Source organism: Pieris rapae, chromosome 3 (assembly GCF_905147795.1).
Source record: "Pieris rapae chromosome 3, ilPieRapa1.1, whole genome shotgun sequence".
NCBI classification, from domain to species: Eukaryota; Metazoa; Arthropoda; class Insecta; order Lepidoptera; family Pieridae; genus Pieris; species Pieris rapae.
The window spans coordinates 3214948-3229359 of NC_059511.1; the positions used below are offsets into that span (position 1 = coordinate 3214948).

The 14412-nt window shown below is 34.2% G+C and overlaps 1 protein-coding gene across 2 annotated transcripts in view; it reads left to right on the forward strand.

Annotated features, from left to right (window-relative positions):
* LOC110992036 (G-protein coupled receptor dmsr-1) overlaps window positions 1-14412 on the forward strand; it is a 47820-nt gene that overhangs the window by 16379 nt on the left and 17029 nt on the right. For both annotated transcript variants that reach the window (XM_022257697.2, XM_022257706.2), the window contains exon 2: window positions 2919-3226. In XM_022257697.2, the coding sequence (XP_022113389.1) occupies window positions 2942-3226 (285 nt within the window). In that variant the 5' untranslated portion in view covers window positions 2919-2941. The remainder of the gene's footprint in view (window positions 1-2918; window positions 3227-14412) is intronic.

A 14412-nucleotide genomic window follows, 5' to 3' on the forward strand; every position in this document is an offset into this window, starting at 1 on the left:
TGAATATTGAGAAGTGCCGAGTTATAACATTTACAAAAAGTAGGAACCCTATCCAGTATAAATATAATGTTAAGGGTATTCTAGTTGATAGAGTTGAGGTGATTCGCGACTTAGGAGTGCTATTTGACTCTGCTATGTCTTTTAGACCTCATTATAATGATATATGTAGCAGAGCTGGCCGGATGCTGTCCTTCATTCTTAGAACTGCTAAACCATTCAGGCGAGCCGACTCCTTGATTATCTTATACAGCTCTCTCGTGAGAACCATAGTTGAGTATTGTTCGGCGGTATGGACCCCGATATACCAAACTCATATAGATAGATTGGAGGCTATACAAAGGCGGTTTGTCAGAGCATTGTGCTATAAGTATGGTCTTAGGAGAAAAATAAACCAATATGACCAGCGTCTTGCCCACTTTCAAATGGTGAGTCTTGAAAGGAGGAGGTGGGTGAGCGACCTGTGCACTTTGCATAAAATAGCAAATGGCTCATTTGACAGCTGCCTTTTGGAGAGGCTGGAGATCAAGGTGCCGACGCGTTCTGTGCGCATCCAGGAATTATTTGTTATACCTATGACTGATAACAATGTTTCCCAGAATGCTCCGCTCGTAAGAATGTGCAAATATTATAATGCTGTGTGTGCTGAGGTTGATATTTTTCACAATAATATTTGTAAATTTAAAAAGATAGTTCATAGTAAATACTTGCAACCTTAATTACTAATTTAATTGATTAATGTATATGTATATAAGCATGTGTGTGTGTGTATGTATAGATATATTTTTTTCTTTTATTTAATTTTTTTGTCATTCGGTTTGATATGTGTATGTTGTTTAGTTGATATTTAGTGTAAATGCTGTGTACAGATATAACTGGAAGTCAGATTTTTAAATGTTGTTTAGTGTGTAATAATTTTATGTATGTAATTAATCTGTTTTCTGTTTTTGTACCTAAATGTGAAAAATAAAATAAAATAAATAAATATTGTACTATGGAGTTCCTCAGCGGATGTGATCTCGTTCCTCTCCCATACGTTCCGTACGACTTCCTTCATCTACCAGCCCGTCTAGTCCCGGCAAGTCATATCGATAGCGTAAAACGTGACCGAAAAATGCCTGACCAAGTGTCAGGCATTTTCCGTATTTTAACAGTACATGAACTTTCGTATCGTCCCGAGTCGTAATATTTATTTCCAAAGTTTTAAAAATGTGGTTAAGTAATACAGATACCTCTAGTTCTAAATTAATAAGTAACTAGTTATGATAAAATCATAGCCGAGAGAACGAATAAGTTTACTTTAGTACATAAAAGTCTGATAAATATTATTTACGTGACAAAACAGGATACGATTCAGCCATCTTTATGCAAAGAGAACCAATTTACAAAAAAAATAAATATATATTAAATAAATTAATATATTCACTTAGAATCACTAAGGTGTACATTCGCTATATCCTATTTTCTCTAGACTTAACAATAGAATATTTAATCATATAATACACACTAACAATCATAGATTATAGACCAAAAAAAAAACTAAAACATTTTATTTATAAAAATTATGGTGCACCCAATTTACTTAAGACATATACGTTAATTGGGTGAATATAATTAGTATTAACTGTATAATTTATTCTAAAATAAGTTCTATTCTATCCTTTTTTAGTGATGTGTCGCCTTATTGACTATTAATAAATAAACTTTAAGTTGCTCGTTACTCGGCAAAGTGGTTTCATCTATTTAAAACACCTCCGCAAAACTGCTGTCAAACCTAACCTTTGGTTATAAAATGTGTATGAATTACGGAACTTCACGTAGACGACCTCAAGCCTTTTTCGTACGAAAATAGAATTCAAACACTGAACGTGTTAAATGTAGCTTTTTGTCTTCAAGTGCGTTGAACTAGAGTTTTATGATGTTTCTCATTTAATGCAATAAAAAGTGTTTAAATGCTCTGTAACAGTAAGAATAAACATGAAGCTTTTGTATACAAAGTATATTTTCCATCGTGAAGATTTATTGATGTTGACAATAGCTAGCTTCAGTTCGAATCAAATAAAATTAAGGTAAACTTGATTGAGTAAGTCTAGAAGTGACTCTAATGCGATATAAGTCGTTTCAACATTCACATGTTCTGTGTTCCTCATCTTTGGGTTAGAGACATGTAGATTTTTCCACGTTATTCTTGCCTTATAAATAGTCTGTGTATACAAATTACATACAACAATTACTACACAAATGATCATACCAGTAGACTTAAAATTTAATTTAGCTGTCATAGAACATTGCGACTATGCTTATTTAGATTTTTACTTGACTGGTTAAACGACAAAGTTTTGTCGAAAAGAAAAGGTTAAGAATAAAAGACATTAATATTACTATAATTTAGCAAATTAAAGTTAATAATAATAATCTTTATTTATTTTCTTACGAAACTTCATACGTGATTAGTTACAACTATTTATTTATGTATGTAAATAATTGTCACTCTTCTTTGGAGGGATAGTTATTGTTTATGTGAGACTGATGCCTGCTAAAGGTTAGAGCACCTGTGTTACAGATCATCAGGCCTCCTCCTTCTATTATGTGACATAATAAAATTAACGACATTTTCATGCCAATTTATATATGGTGGATTGTGCGGATTTTTATAATAATTGTATCTAATTGTACCACTATCTTAGAAAATAAACGATTTCTTAATTTTTGTCATTTTACCACTTTGGATCGAAGTTACATTATATAAAATACTAGTCGTTAACTTAATATAAATTCACTAGTATTTTTAAACATTTCTTATTACATGCTATTGTCAAATCCTTTATCATTCGTTTTACAATGACTACTGATTATTGATTTTCCAAAAACGGACATAAAACCATCGATTTCATATTACATTAACAAAATAATTGTTGCAGATAGACCGCATGACTCCGTCAAAATGACGAACGACTCGCAGACCCTAGTTGACATTTTCAATGAAATACTCGCTGCATCTGGGAACTCATCGGACATAACTATCAATCAGACAAAAATATTATCTGCACTAAAGGAACAAGCATCTAAAGAAAGTATAAAGGAGAATATTGGATCTGTGTTAGCCAAAGTAGTGAATGATGCTAAGTTTAACCTGCCAAAGAAGCCGGAGTCCTGCGGATACTGTGATGGTGACTTCAGAGATGTTTTGGAAGCTTACAATGGCATTCATGGATACGTCAGCTTAATAGTGAGTAATATTTATCAAATTTATTTAATAATTGTTAAATAAATTCCCTCTGCACTAAGCAGCTCTAAGGTAACAAGGTTACATAGAGCAGTGGTCCGGCCAGCAAGCGATAATTTTTGAAGTTCTTTTGGCGCGTTAGGGAAATTAGACAGTAAATTTTTACGATGTGCGCGCACACCGTCGCAGAAAAATAACAGTCTGATATTAGCTATAGTCAACAGTTTAATTTTTATCTATTGTTAGTGTCTTTTTTACAAACGTTATTCTAGGCGAAAGAAAAAAAAATACGCCAAAGAAGTATAACTTCTAACGTTTGGACATAAGTATACTCACGTTTTTTTATAAAGCTGAATTGTTTACCCGTCTTAAAAAGTGACAAAGGAAACAGATAAGAATAATCTATCAACCACTGGGGCGTTCCACACAATAACATTAAAGGTAAATTAAAATACGTTTCTGTAAATGAGTTCATATACATGTTAGATATGCAATATCATCGTGGAAGTGATAAGTTATCTAATGAATGTTGAACTTAATTGTTTGCATAGTTTGATACTGATTTGTTATAATCTAGATAGTTAATCAGCCTTGGAACTTTCTAGTTTAGATAACGTACCTTCGAAGTTCGTGGCTGGTATGAAGTTTGAAATAAATAAAATATCTCTGAAGAACAATGTTTAAACAAACATTTAAGTTTCGTTAACAAACTTAATGTTTCGTTCTTGTAGTTATATAAATACGTCCCTACATATAAATAAATGAGACAAACTATTTATTTTGTAAGACTTTATTCTTATTGACTATGTGTACAATTTTTTATAGATTAATTTTACAACCAATTCACGTAGATAAATAATAAAGGGATTTCTTAAATAAACGCATACATATGTAATTTCACATTTATAAAACCAGCATTTATATATTCTCTCATACTAATCTTAAAACCTTTAACAATAATGATCTGCAGGTGGCTTATCTCTAATGAGACTATTCCCAGGAGATATTTTAGTGCACAAGTGTGTCCAAAGGCTCTTTCTATTTCATACTGCGATGGGTTTTTTATCTTTAAAGAAAAAGTATTTCAAACCTATATAAAGAAAAATGTTTTTATTTGAGATTTTTTTAAGTAAAAAAAATTACCTGTCAGTCAGAGTTGTCATTAGAACTTAATTATAAATTCCTAAATATATGTATATAATTACATCTTATTTTATTATGTTTGGTTTTGGTTTTTTCAATACGCTTCAAATAAGTATGTGCACATGTGTGTGTGTTTGAATATTAGGTCTCTGAATCAAGAGACAGATAAGTAGTGAATTAAACTAAATCTTTTAAAAGCTGCACAACAAAGAGTGCATTTAAAATATTTTCCGCCCACAATCTTTAAGCCGCCTTCGCACTGACCCATTTGCTTTGTAATTGCACAGGACTTTCATGCAATATTGAATAAATCAATTCTAAAAATAAATTATAAATTGGAAACGGATCCATTAGTAAGAAACATCCTCGCAATATTGAAAAATTCATTTATTTAAGTTAAGTTAACAAGTAAAATTTACTAACAAAAAACAGATTTTATGCAATCACAGCAAACTTCATACTTAATTAAGTTAATTAAGTAACAGATTTCTAACAAATATGTGATGATTTTGGAAAGGATCAGTTCAAGGAATAATTTATTACCCAATTTACACATCTAAGGTATTACTTTGGTACATATTTCAAAGTCAGACGGACGGACGGAACGAAATGCAAAATTGTAATAGAGTTAATATTTTGAAACAATGTAAAATAAATAATAAATTAATTGATCTCGCGTATAGTTAATATTTGTGTTATTGAGTACAGACTGTGAAAGAAGGACTCCTTCAGCCTAAATCCTAGATGAGTCTAACTGGCTGGCCCCAGTCAATAAGTTCTATATATTTATTTTGATCTAATGGGAGGCAATCGGGCAAGAGGTGATGTTAAGTGATACCGTCGCCCACGGACACTCACATCACATTACCAGAAAGATTGGTATGCTTTTTTCTTGAAGGATCCTTAGTTGAAATGGTTTGGAAATACTTCAGAGGACAGTTGGTTCTACATAGCGGTTCGCGGCAAACACTGGCTTCGGAAACGACGACAGAATAACTTCGTTAACCTGTTTCAGAGATCCTTCCAAGTACATAAGAGACATATAGTGCACAGTTATTTGCACTCTACACTTATATATCTTTTGATCTCTCAGCTTGTCGCTGTGAACTAAATTAGTTATGTATGTTTGTGCATGAGCATTTGCCGGTCCCTTATACGCGCGTATTCACCTAAGTCTTACGAATAAAGAAGTTGTGATTTGTAAAAACCTAATATGAATTAATAAGTGATATTAAACCTCATAATAGTAGTAGCCTTAGAACCTAGGCGTAAAAACACTTTTAAACTATAGGTACAAATAAATTTGAATTAATATTTCTACGGCAAATAGAAATTTCTGTTAAACTTAACCGTTGAAGTGAAGTGCCGCAAAAAAGAGTAAAAACCTTCTCGAAAGTTTCTTACTAAAGTCTTAACTTATTTGCTCCAAAGTGCATTTTATTCTAAAGACGATTATTTGTGTCACCGCACTTGCGATTCATCTGGCAATGTGAGTGTCCATGGGCGGCGGTATCACTATTTGCCTCCTATTAAAAATTTGATCGAATAATTTGTTTAAATAGGTAACCCTATTAGATTGTATAAGATATTCTTAGGAAGGAAATGACGGTGTAATAAATCTTGCATTTTAATATGGATAACTTAGTATTGTCTTTTATTTACATAACTTTTACACATTTAAAGAAAAACACTTTTTTAACGGATTATAGATATGTATTATTATATTTAAACTTATAATTATTTTTACATAATTTTAAATTTAAACCGACGTTTCGCGTGCTTTACAGCGTGCGTGGTCACGGTGACTGAAGACAAAGGTGTTAAATGTCAAAAAGTATTACAGCTGCAGAAAATGTTGTGTTATCTGTATTTATTTCCCCGGAGTTGGTATCGACTAAAAGATGTAGGGTTTTTGCAGAAATTGCTCACGGTGTCCTCCATTTTCGCGGGTTGTTTATTTTGAGATTTTAATTTGGATATTATTGGATCCCAGGTGTTTGATAATTTTAGGCCGTCCTCTCTATTGAAATTGGCGTGTTTTTTGATTTCAATGGCTTCGCGTACCAATCTTGGGAAGAATCTTTTTTCTTTCGCAAGTACTTTCGGTTGGTCAAAGCGTATGTAGTGATTAGGCCTATCTAGTGTGTGTTCACAGACTGCTGATTTTGTGTGTCGTCTATGTCTTATGTCCGCGATGTGTTCCTTGAGTCTGCTGGACATATTGCGTTTAGTTTGCCCTATGTAAGACAGGCCACAGTCGCAATCCAGTTTGTATATACCTGCATCTTGCAATGGGGTGTTACTTTTGATTGGTCTTAGGAATTGCTGAATCTTCTTGTGCGGCTTGAAAATTGTATTAATGGAAGCTCGTTTTAGGACCCGGCTAATTCTATCTGTAACTCCCTTCACATATGGCAGGTAAGCTGGCTGGCGAGGAACTGTTTGTGTCTTGTTTTTGTTTCTGTGATGCAGCCGGGGGATGCGCAACTTGTTTCGGTGTAGCACCTGTTTGACATGCTGTAGTTCCTCCTTGAGGTGGGCCGCATCACAAAGACGTTGGGCTCTCTGAAACAAACATTTACCGACAGAGAGCAGTTGTGACGGGTGGTGGTGGGATTCACCATTGAGGTACCTATCTGTGTGGGTTGCCTTTCTGTGTATTGTGTGACCTAGTGTGCCATCTGCTTTGCGTATAATTAAAATGTCCAAAAAGGGCAGACAGTTGTTGTTTTCTTTTTCAACAGTAAATTTAATGTTCTTGTGTATTGAATTTAAATGCGTTAGAAATGTAGATATTTTGTCATTGGGGAGTACTACAAATGTGTCATCGACATATCTCTTGTACAGTCTAGGTTTAACCGGGGCATTGGCCAAAGCTCTCTCCTCAAAGTCCTCCATGAAGATGTCAGCGACTATAGGTGACACCGGAGAACCCATGGCTACTCCATCAACCTGCACATAGAACTCATCTTTCCACATTAAGTACCCTGATGTGAGACAGTGTTTTACAATATCTACATAATCTGGTGACATGTTCTGTTCCTTAAGTCTTTTTGAAATTATATCTAGGCAGTCATTTAGTGGTAAGTTTGTAAATAGTGACTCAACGTCAAAACTCACCATAGTTTCGTTGTGGAGTAATTTGAGATCTCTACATGTTTCCACAAAATGATAAGAGTCCTTGACATAAGCACTAGTGTGCCCCCTGAGAGGGGATAATATTGATGCTAAGTGTTTGGCTAATTTGTATGTGGGTGAGTCGATATGACTGACTATTGGTCTTAAAGGATTGTTGAGTTTGTGTATTTTTGGCAATCCATACATTTTTGGAGGTTTTACACAGGCTGTTGCTAAGGATTTAACATCTAGTGATAGTGTTTTAGAATATTTAGTAAGAAGGCTGGATGTTTGTTTTATTACCTTGTTTGTGGGATCTTTATCGACTTTTTTATAAGTATTGACATCGTTTAAGAGGAGAGCCATCTTGCTTTCATATTCCGACGTATCCATAACAACGGTTGCGTTCCCTTTGTCAGCTCGGAGTACTACCAAATCTTCGTTCGCCTTTAGATCCGCGAGAGCCTTTGTTTCAGCGAAGGTGAGGTTTCTTTTTGGCGGTTTGCTCGATCGCAGTATGCACGAGATGTCTTGCCGTATAGTTTCGGCCTCATCCTTTGGTATCGAATTTTTGAATATACATTCCTCTACGTAACTAACAATTTCTTCGTGAGGGATTTTTCGCGGTGCCGTTGCAAAATTTAGACCTTTATTTAATACCTCGATGGTTTGTTTATCCAAGTTTTGTTTTGATAGATTGATGACAGTGACGTTTTGACAAGTTTCGGGTGTGTCATTTAAAGTCGCGACGTTTGACAGATGTCTATTGGTTTTTTGTGTTAGTTTTTCAAACTTTTTTATTTGTATGACTTTACAGTTATTGAATTTGTTATGAGCCCGAGTGTTTAAGATGTTAATGCACTGCCTCCAATCTGTTTCCGACAATATCTCATTTAGTTCCTCCGTTTCATTTTGGATTTGAATGTTTAGTCGCTGATACTCTGTTCTGTGTCCGGCGATAAGTTTAATTAACAATTTTCTACTTGCTGTTTCAAGAATGCTGGCGCTCCCAATTATGTCCTTCCTTGGAGCCAATCGTACACAATTGGGAATGATGTTGTGGTCTCTGCATCTTTTAAGAAAATTTATGGATGCTAGGAGACGAGATGCCTTTGTTTTCTTGAATTCCAGTCGTCTAATTTTGTTTGCATTTTCCAGTCCGTACTGTTGCACATAGTATTGTCTTTTATCCTCCGTACATTTTCCAGTCCGTACTGTTGCACATAAATGTGTAAAAGTTATGTAAATAAAAGACAATACTATGTGCAACAGTACGGACTGGAAAATGCAAACAAAATTAGACGACTGGAATTCAAGAAAACAAAGGCATCTCGTCTCCTAGCATCCATAAATTTTCTTAAAAGATGCAGAGACCACAACATCATTCCCAATTGTGTACGATTGGCTCCAAGGAAGGACATAATTGGGAGCGCCAGCATTCTTGAAACAGCAAGTAGAAAATTGTTAATTAAACTTATCGCCGGACACAGAACAGAGTATCAGCGACTAAACATTCAAATCCAAAATGAAACGGAGGAACTAAATGAGATATTGTCGGAAACAGATTGGAGGCAGTGCATTAACATCTTAAACACTCGGGCTCATAACAAATTCAATAACTGTAAAGTCATACAAATAAAAAAGTTTGAAAAACTAACACAAAAAACCAATAGACATCTGTCAAACGTCGCGACTTTAAATGACACACCCGAAACTTGTCAAAACGTCACTGTCATCAATCTATCAAAACAAAACTTGGATAAACAAACCATCGAGGTATTAAATAAAGGTCTAAATTTTGCAACGGCACCGCGAAAAATCCCTCACGAAGAAATTGTTAGTTACGTAGAGGAATGTATATTCAAAAATTCGATACCAAAGGATGAGGCCGAAACTATACGGCAAGACATCTCGTGCATACTGCGATCGAGCAAACCGCCAAAAAGAAACCTCACCTTCGCTGAAACAAAGGCTCTCGCGGATCTAAAGGCGAACGAAGATTTGGTAGTACTCCGAGCTGACAAAGGGAACGCAACCGTTGTTATGGATACGTCGGAATATGAAAGCAAGATGGCTCTCCTCTTAAACGATGTCAATACTTATAAAAAAGTCGATAAAGATCCCACAAACAAGGTAATAAAACAAACATCCAGCCTTCTTACTAAATATTCTAAAACACTATCACTAGATGTTAAATCCTTAGCAACAGCCTGTGTAAAACCTCCAAAAATGTATGGATTGCCAAAAATACACAAACTCAACAATCCTTTAAGACCAATAGTCAGTCATATCGACTCACCCACATACAAATTAGCCAAACACTTAGCATCAATATTATCCCCTCTCAGGGGGCACACTAGTGCTTATGTCAAGGACTCTTACCATTTTGTGGAAACATGTAGAGATCTCAAATTACTCCACAACGAAACTATGGTGAGTTTTGACGTTGAGTCACTATTTACAAACTTACCACTAAATGACTGCCTAGATATAATTTCAAAAAGACTTAAGGAACAGAACATGTCACCAGATTATGTAGATATTGTAAAACACTGTCTCACATCAGGGTACTTAATGTGGAAAGATGAGTTCTATGTGCAGGTTGATGGAGTAGCCATGGGTTCTCCGGTGTCACCTATAGTCGCTGACATCTTCATGGAGGACTTTGAGGAGAGAGCTTTGGCCAATGCCCCGGTTAAACCTAGACTGTACAAGAGATATGTCGATGACACATTTGTAGTACTCCCCAATGACAAAATATCTACATTTCTAACGCATTTAAATTCAATACACAAGAACATTAAATTTACTGTTGAAAAAGAAAACAACAACTGTCTGCCCTTTTTGGACATTTTAATTATACGCAAAGCAGATGGCACACTAGGTCACACAATACACAGAAAGGCAACCCACACAGATAGGTACCTCAATGGTGAATCCCACCACCACCCGTCACAACTGCTCTCTGTCGGTAAATGTTTGTTTCAGAGAGCCCAACGTCTTTGTGATGCGGCCCACCTCAAGGAGGAACTACAGCATGTCAAACAGGTGCTACACCGAAACAAGTTGCGCATCCCCCGGCTGCATCACAGAAACAAAAACAAGACACAAACAGTTCCTCGCCAGCCAGCTTACCTGCCATATGTGAAGGGAGTTACAGATAGAATTAGCCGGGTCCTAAAACGAGCTTCCATTAATACAATTTTCAAGCCGCACAAGAAGATTCAGCAATTCCTAAGACCAATCAAAAGTAACACCCCATTGCAAGATGCAGGTATATACAAACTGGATTGCGACTGTGGCCTGTCTTACATAGGGCAAACTAAACGCAATATGTCCAGCAGACTCAAGGAACACATCGCGGACATAAGACATAGACGACACACAAAATCAGCAGTCTGTGAACACACACTAGATAGGCCTAATCACTACATACGCTTTGACCAACCGAAAGTACTTGCGAAAGAAAAAAGATTCTTCCCAAGATTGGTACGCGAAGCCATTGAAATCAAAAAACACGCCAATTTCAATAGAGAGGACGGCCTAAAATTATCAAACACCTGGGATCCAATAATATCCAAATTAAAATCTCAAAATAAACAACCCGCGAAAATGGAGGACACCGTGAGCAATTTCTGCAAAAACCCTACATCTTTTAGTCGATACCAACTCCGGGGAAATAAATACAGATAACACAACATTTTCTGCAGCTGTAATACTTTTTGACATTTAACACCTTTGTCTTCAGTCACCGTGACCACGCACGCTGTAAAGCACGCGAAACGTCGGTTTAAATTTAAAATTATGTAAAAATAATTATAAGTTTAAATATAATAATACATATCTATAATCCGTTAAAAAAGTGTTTTTCTTTAAATGGATAACTTAATTCAGGAGCTTCTAATTTTCAGCTCCGAATATCTGAACATCAATATTTGCATACCTGCCCACCGTGTCTAATACGACATGACGGTAGACTAAATGGTGTTTATAAATCTTTCTTATTGCCGCCATTACCGAACTTTATTGAGACAATAATGGAGTAAGGTAATTTATAAAATAACTATATTTCTCACAATCTAAGGACGGATATGTATGATATGTTTTTTCTCTCTTATTTCTATAATAACTGTATAACAAACAACATTTTTTATACCGGAGTATATATTATAAATTTTTTTGTGTATGCTTAAAAAACTAGTAAGTTTTTGACTAGTTTTTATGTAAATTTAATTATAGATTTAAACAATAAGTGGTAATGAGGTGATGAAACTTTTTTATTACCATTGTTATATTATACAATAGTATTGATTTGAATTGATTACGATGTAGTTGTATGTATGTATACAGTATACAGTATCTTATTCTTAATGTATATTTTGTTGATTTGGCACTGAATTTTGTAACTTGACTAAATTATAATTTATAATGCAGGCGAATAAAAGGAAACATGAAACTTAAGCAAATGTTATAATAATTAATATATAATTAAATTATATGTTCAGTAAAGTTAAATTATAATAATACTAAGTTAAAAAATTTGTACCTATTTCGACTTATAAAGTTGTTGTCGATGTGTATCATATTAATTTGCCAAAAAAAATATCTCATTGAAGATTGTTAATTGAATGGAATGGAAAGTTAAAATGAAACAAGTTTTAATTAACAAAGATTTATGTTACGAAATCTCTGAGTTCTTAAAAATATATCATTCAGATTTTATTGTGAAGAAATATTAAATCAACGCGGTTTTGCTCATACATTCCTTTTTAAATTTTAAAATACTGGTACTTATTCTATAACGTTCTAGATGCAATCATGATATTAATTGTCAACATTTATATTACTTGTGATTTGTTTTGTTTCCCCTGCGTGGTTTTCTAGGTTCTTATTGAAAAGCCGAACAAAAACATTCAAGTTAGCAAATGGTATCTTTCTTAGAGGATGATGTTCGGCAATCCGTCATTATTTGCTGCAGTTTCTGATCTTATCGTCTAACAGTGTGTCTATGTTATCGTATTCAGTATGCATACTAGAACAACCGACCATAAAATAACAATAAAACAAACATTATAATACGAAAAAATAATGACAATTACTAATAAACCAATCGGCCAATTGTCTAAATTATTTATAGCTGTAGTATGTTACGCATAAAGCAATGGAAACTATCTTAAAACGCCTAGCATATCCTCTAAGTATTGTTACTCGTAATTATTATGAAATCTGTCGATAGAGGGGCGTTGAAATCGACAATGGGAGGACCCAGGACGTAAGTTATGTATCTCTAAAGTTTAAAATCGAGAGAAGACTACACAAGAAATGTTTTACTTCTGTTTGCTAAAACCTTGGAATTTGTACGTAACAATTTTTCATATATTACCAAGTTTATTTGTTCTACGAGCTTCCATTATAACGTAGCACATATATCATTGTACCTCTAGATGCAGAGACTAGCGCTAAGTAAGAAACACATTTGTCAATATTGGATTTTAATATACAGGAGTCACAGGTCTCGCATGTTTCTGATTCTCATCTTAAATCAGTGACGATGATGCGCTCGTTAATTTTAGAGGCCATGGACCAATGGATGCTTTATTTATGCGCAATTAAATTTCGCAAGATGAAGGAGGCTGTGAGATAGAGTTTTACCAACACATGTCGGACTCATTCTTTAGCCTTCTATTTTTTATTAACAAAGGCAGAAATGAGGTACTTTAAAATACCGTTCATTGAGAAGATACGATATATATAAATAATAATAAACCATTTATTTGCAAAGAAAGTGGTACATTTAGATTAATTAATTATAAAAAAAACCGCGCAATCAGCTATATAAAAAAAAACTTACAAATTATATATTAATTGTCATGATGTGAGTAATAATTTATTTTAATTATTATCAACACTTATGTTCTAAATACTCTCCCATGTTATAAAGGCATCATATCATTATAAATACAACAGGGGTTTCGTCTTTATGACTACCAATTTTACTCAATGTCAGGGATTTTAAAGATGAAAGACTTGTACGCTCCATTGAAAACCGGTTTTATCCCAACGGATTGAGTTTTGAGTAATTGGATGTTTTTACACTTTAAAAATATTCATAAATTTATAAGACTGGAGGTTGGTGAAAGCTTTTCATTACTGTTGTATATAAGTAATAAAATACATTAATGTATTAAGGGCTGCTAAAAAGGTTTATTATCCGTCTTCTTCGTAGTCTTCATTACTGAAGGTCGAGTCGATTTGAAAGCCCTAACCGATACGTCAACTTGCCTCCACACCCCTCTACCCTCAGCTTGTCAACTTCTTCAGTCACTTCTCGTTCTACGCCCTGGATTTGAGAACTAGCAGTAAATGTCAATTAGAAGCATTTACCATCTAATATGTATTCGTAAGTGTAAATTGTGTTACCCAAATGAATAAAAGAAATTGATTGATTGCACGAGTGATTCTAAAAAATAATTTAGAATCACTTGTCCCTGCCATCACCAGTTGGCCGATACTATTCGGCATTTCCTGGCAATATGGAAAAATAGCATGGCACCTAATAGTTGACAGTGTGGTGATCTTTAGTAGAAAGAAATACTATATATAACGTCTTTAACTGAAATCTTGAGATATAACTTTATTATATTCTAGATATAACTAATCTTCAGATATTTTTGTATTTAAAGAAAAACACTTTTTTAACGGATTATAGTTATGTATTTGTATTTAAACTTATAATTATTTGTTCATAATTTTCTGCAGCTGTAATACTTTTTGACATTTAACACCTTTGTCTTCAGTCACCGTGACCACGCACGCTGTAAAGCACGCGAAACGTCGGTTTAAATTTAAAATTATGTACAAATAATTATAAGTTTAAATACAAATACATAACTATAATCCGTTAAAAAAGTGTTTTTCTTTAAATGTGT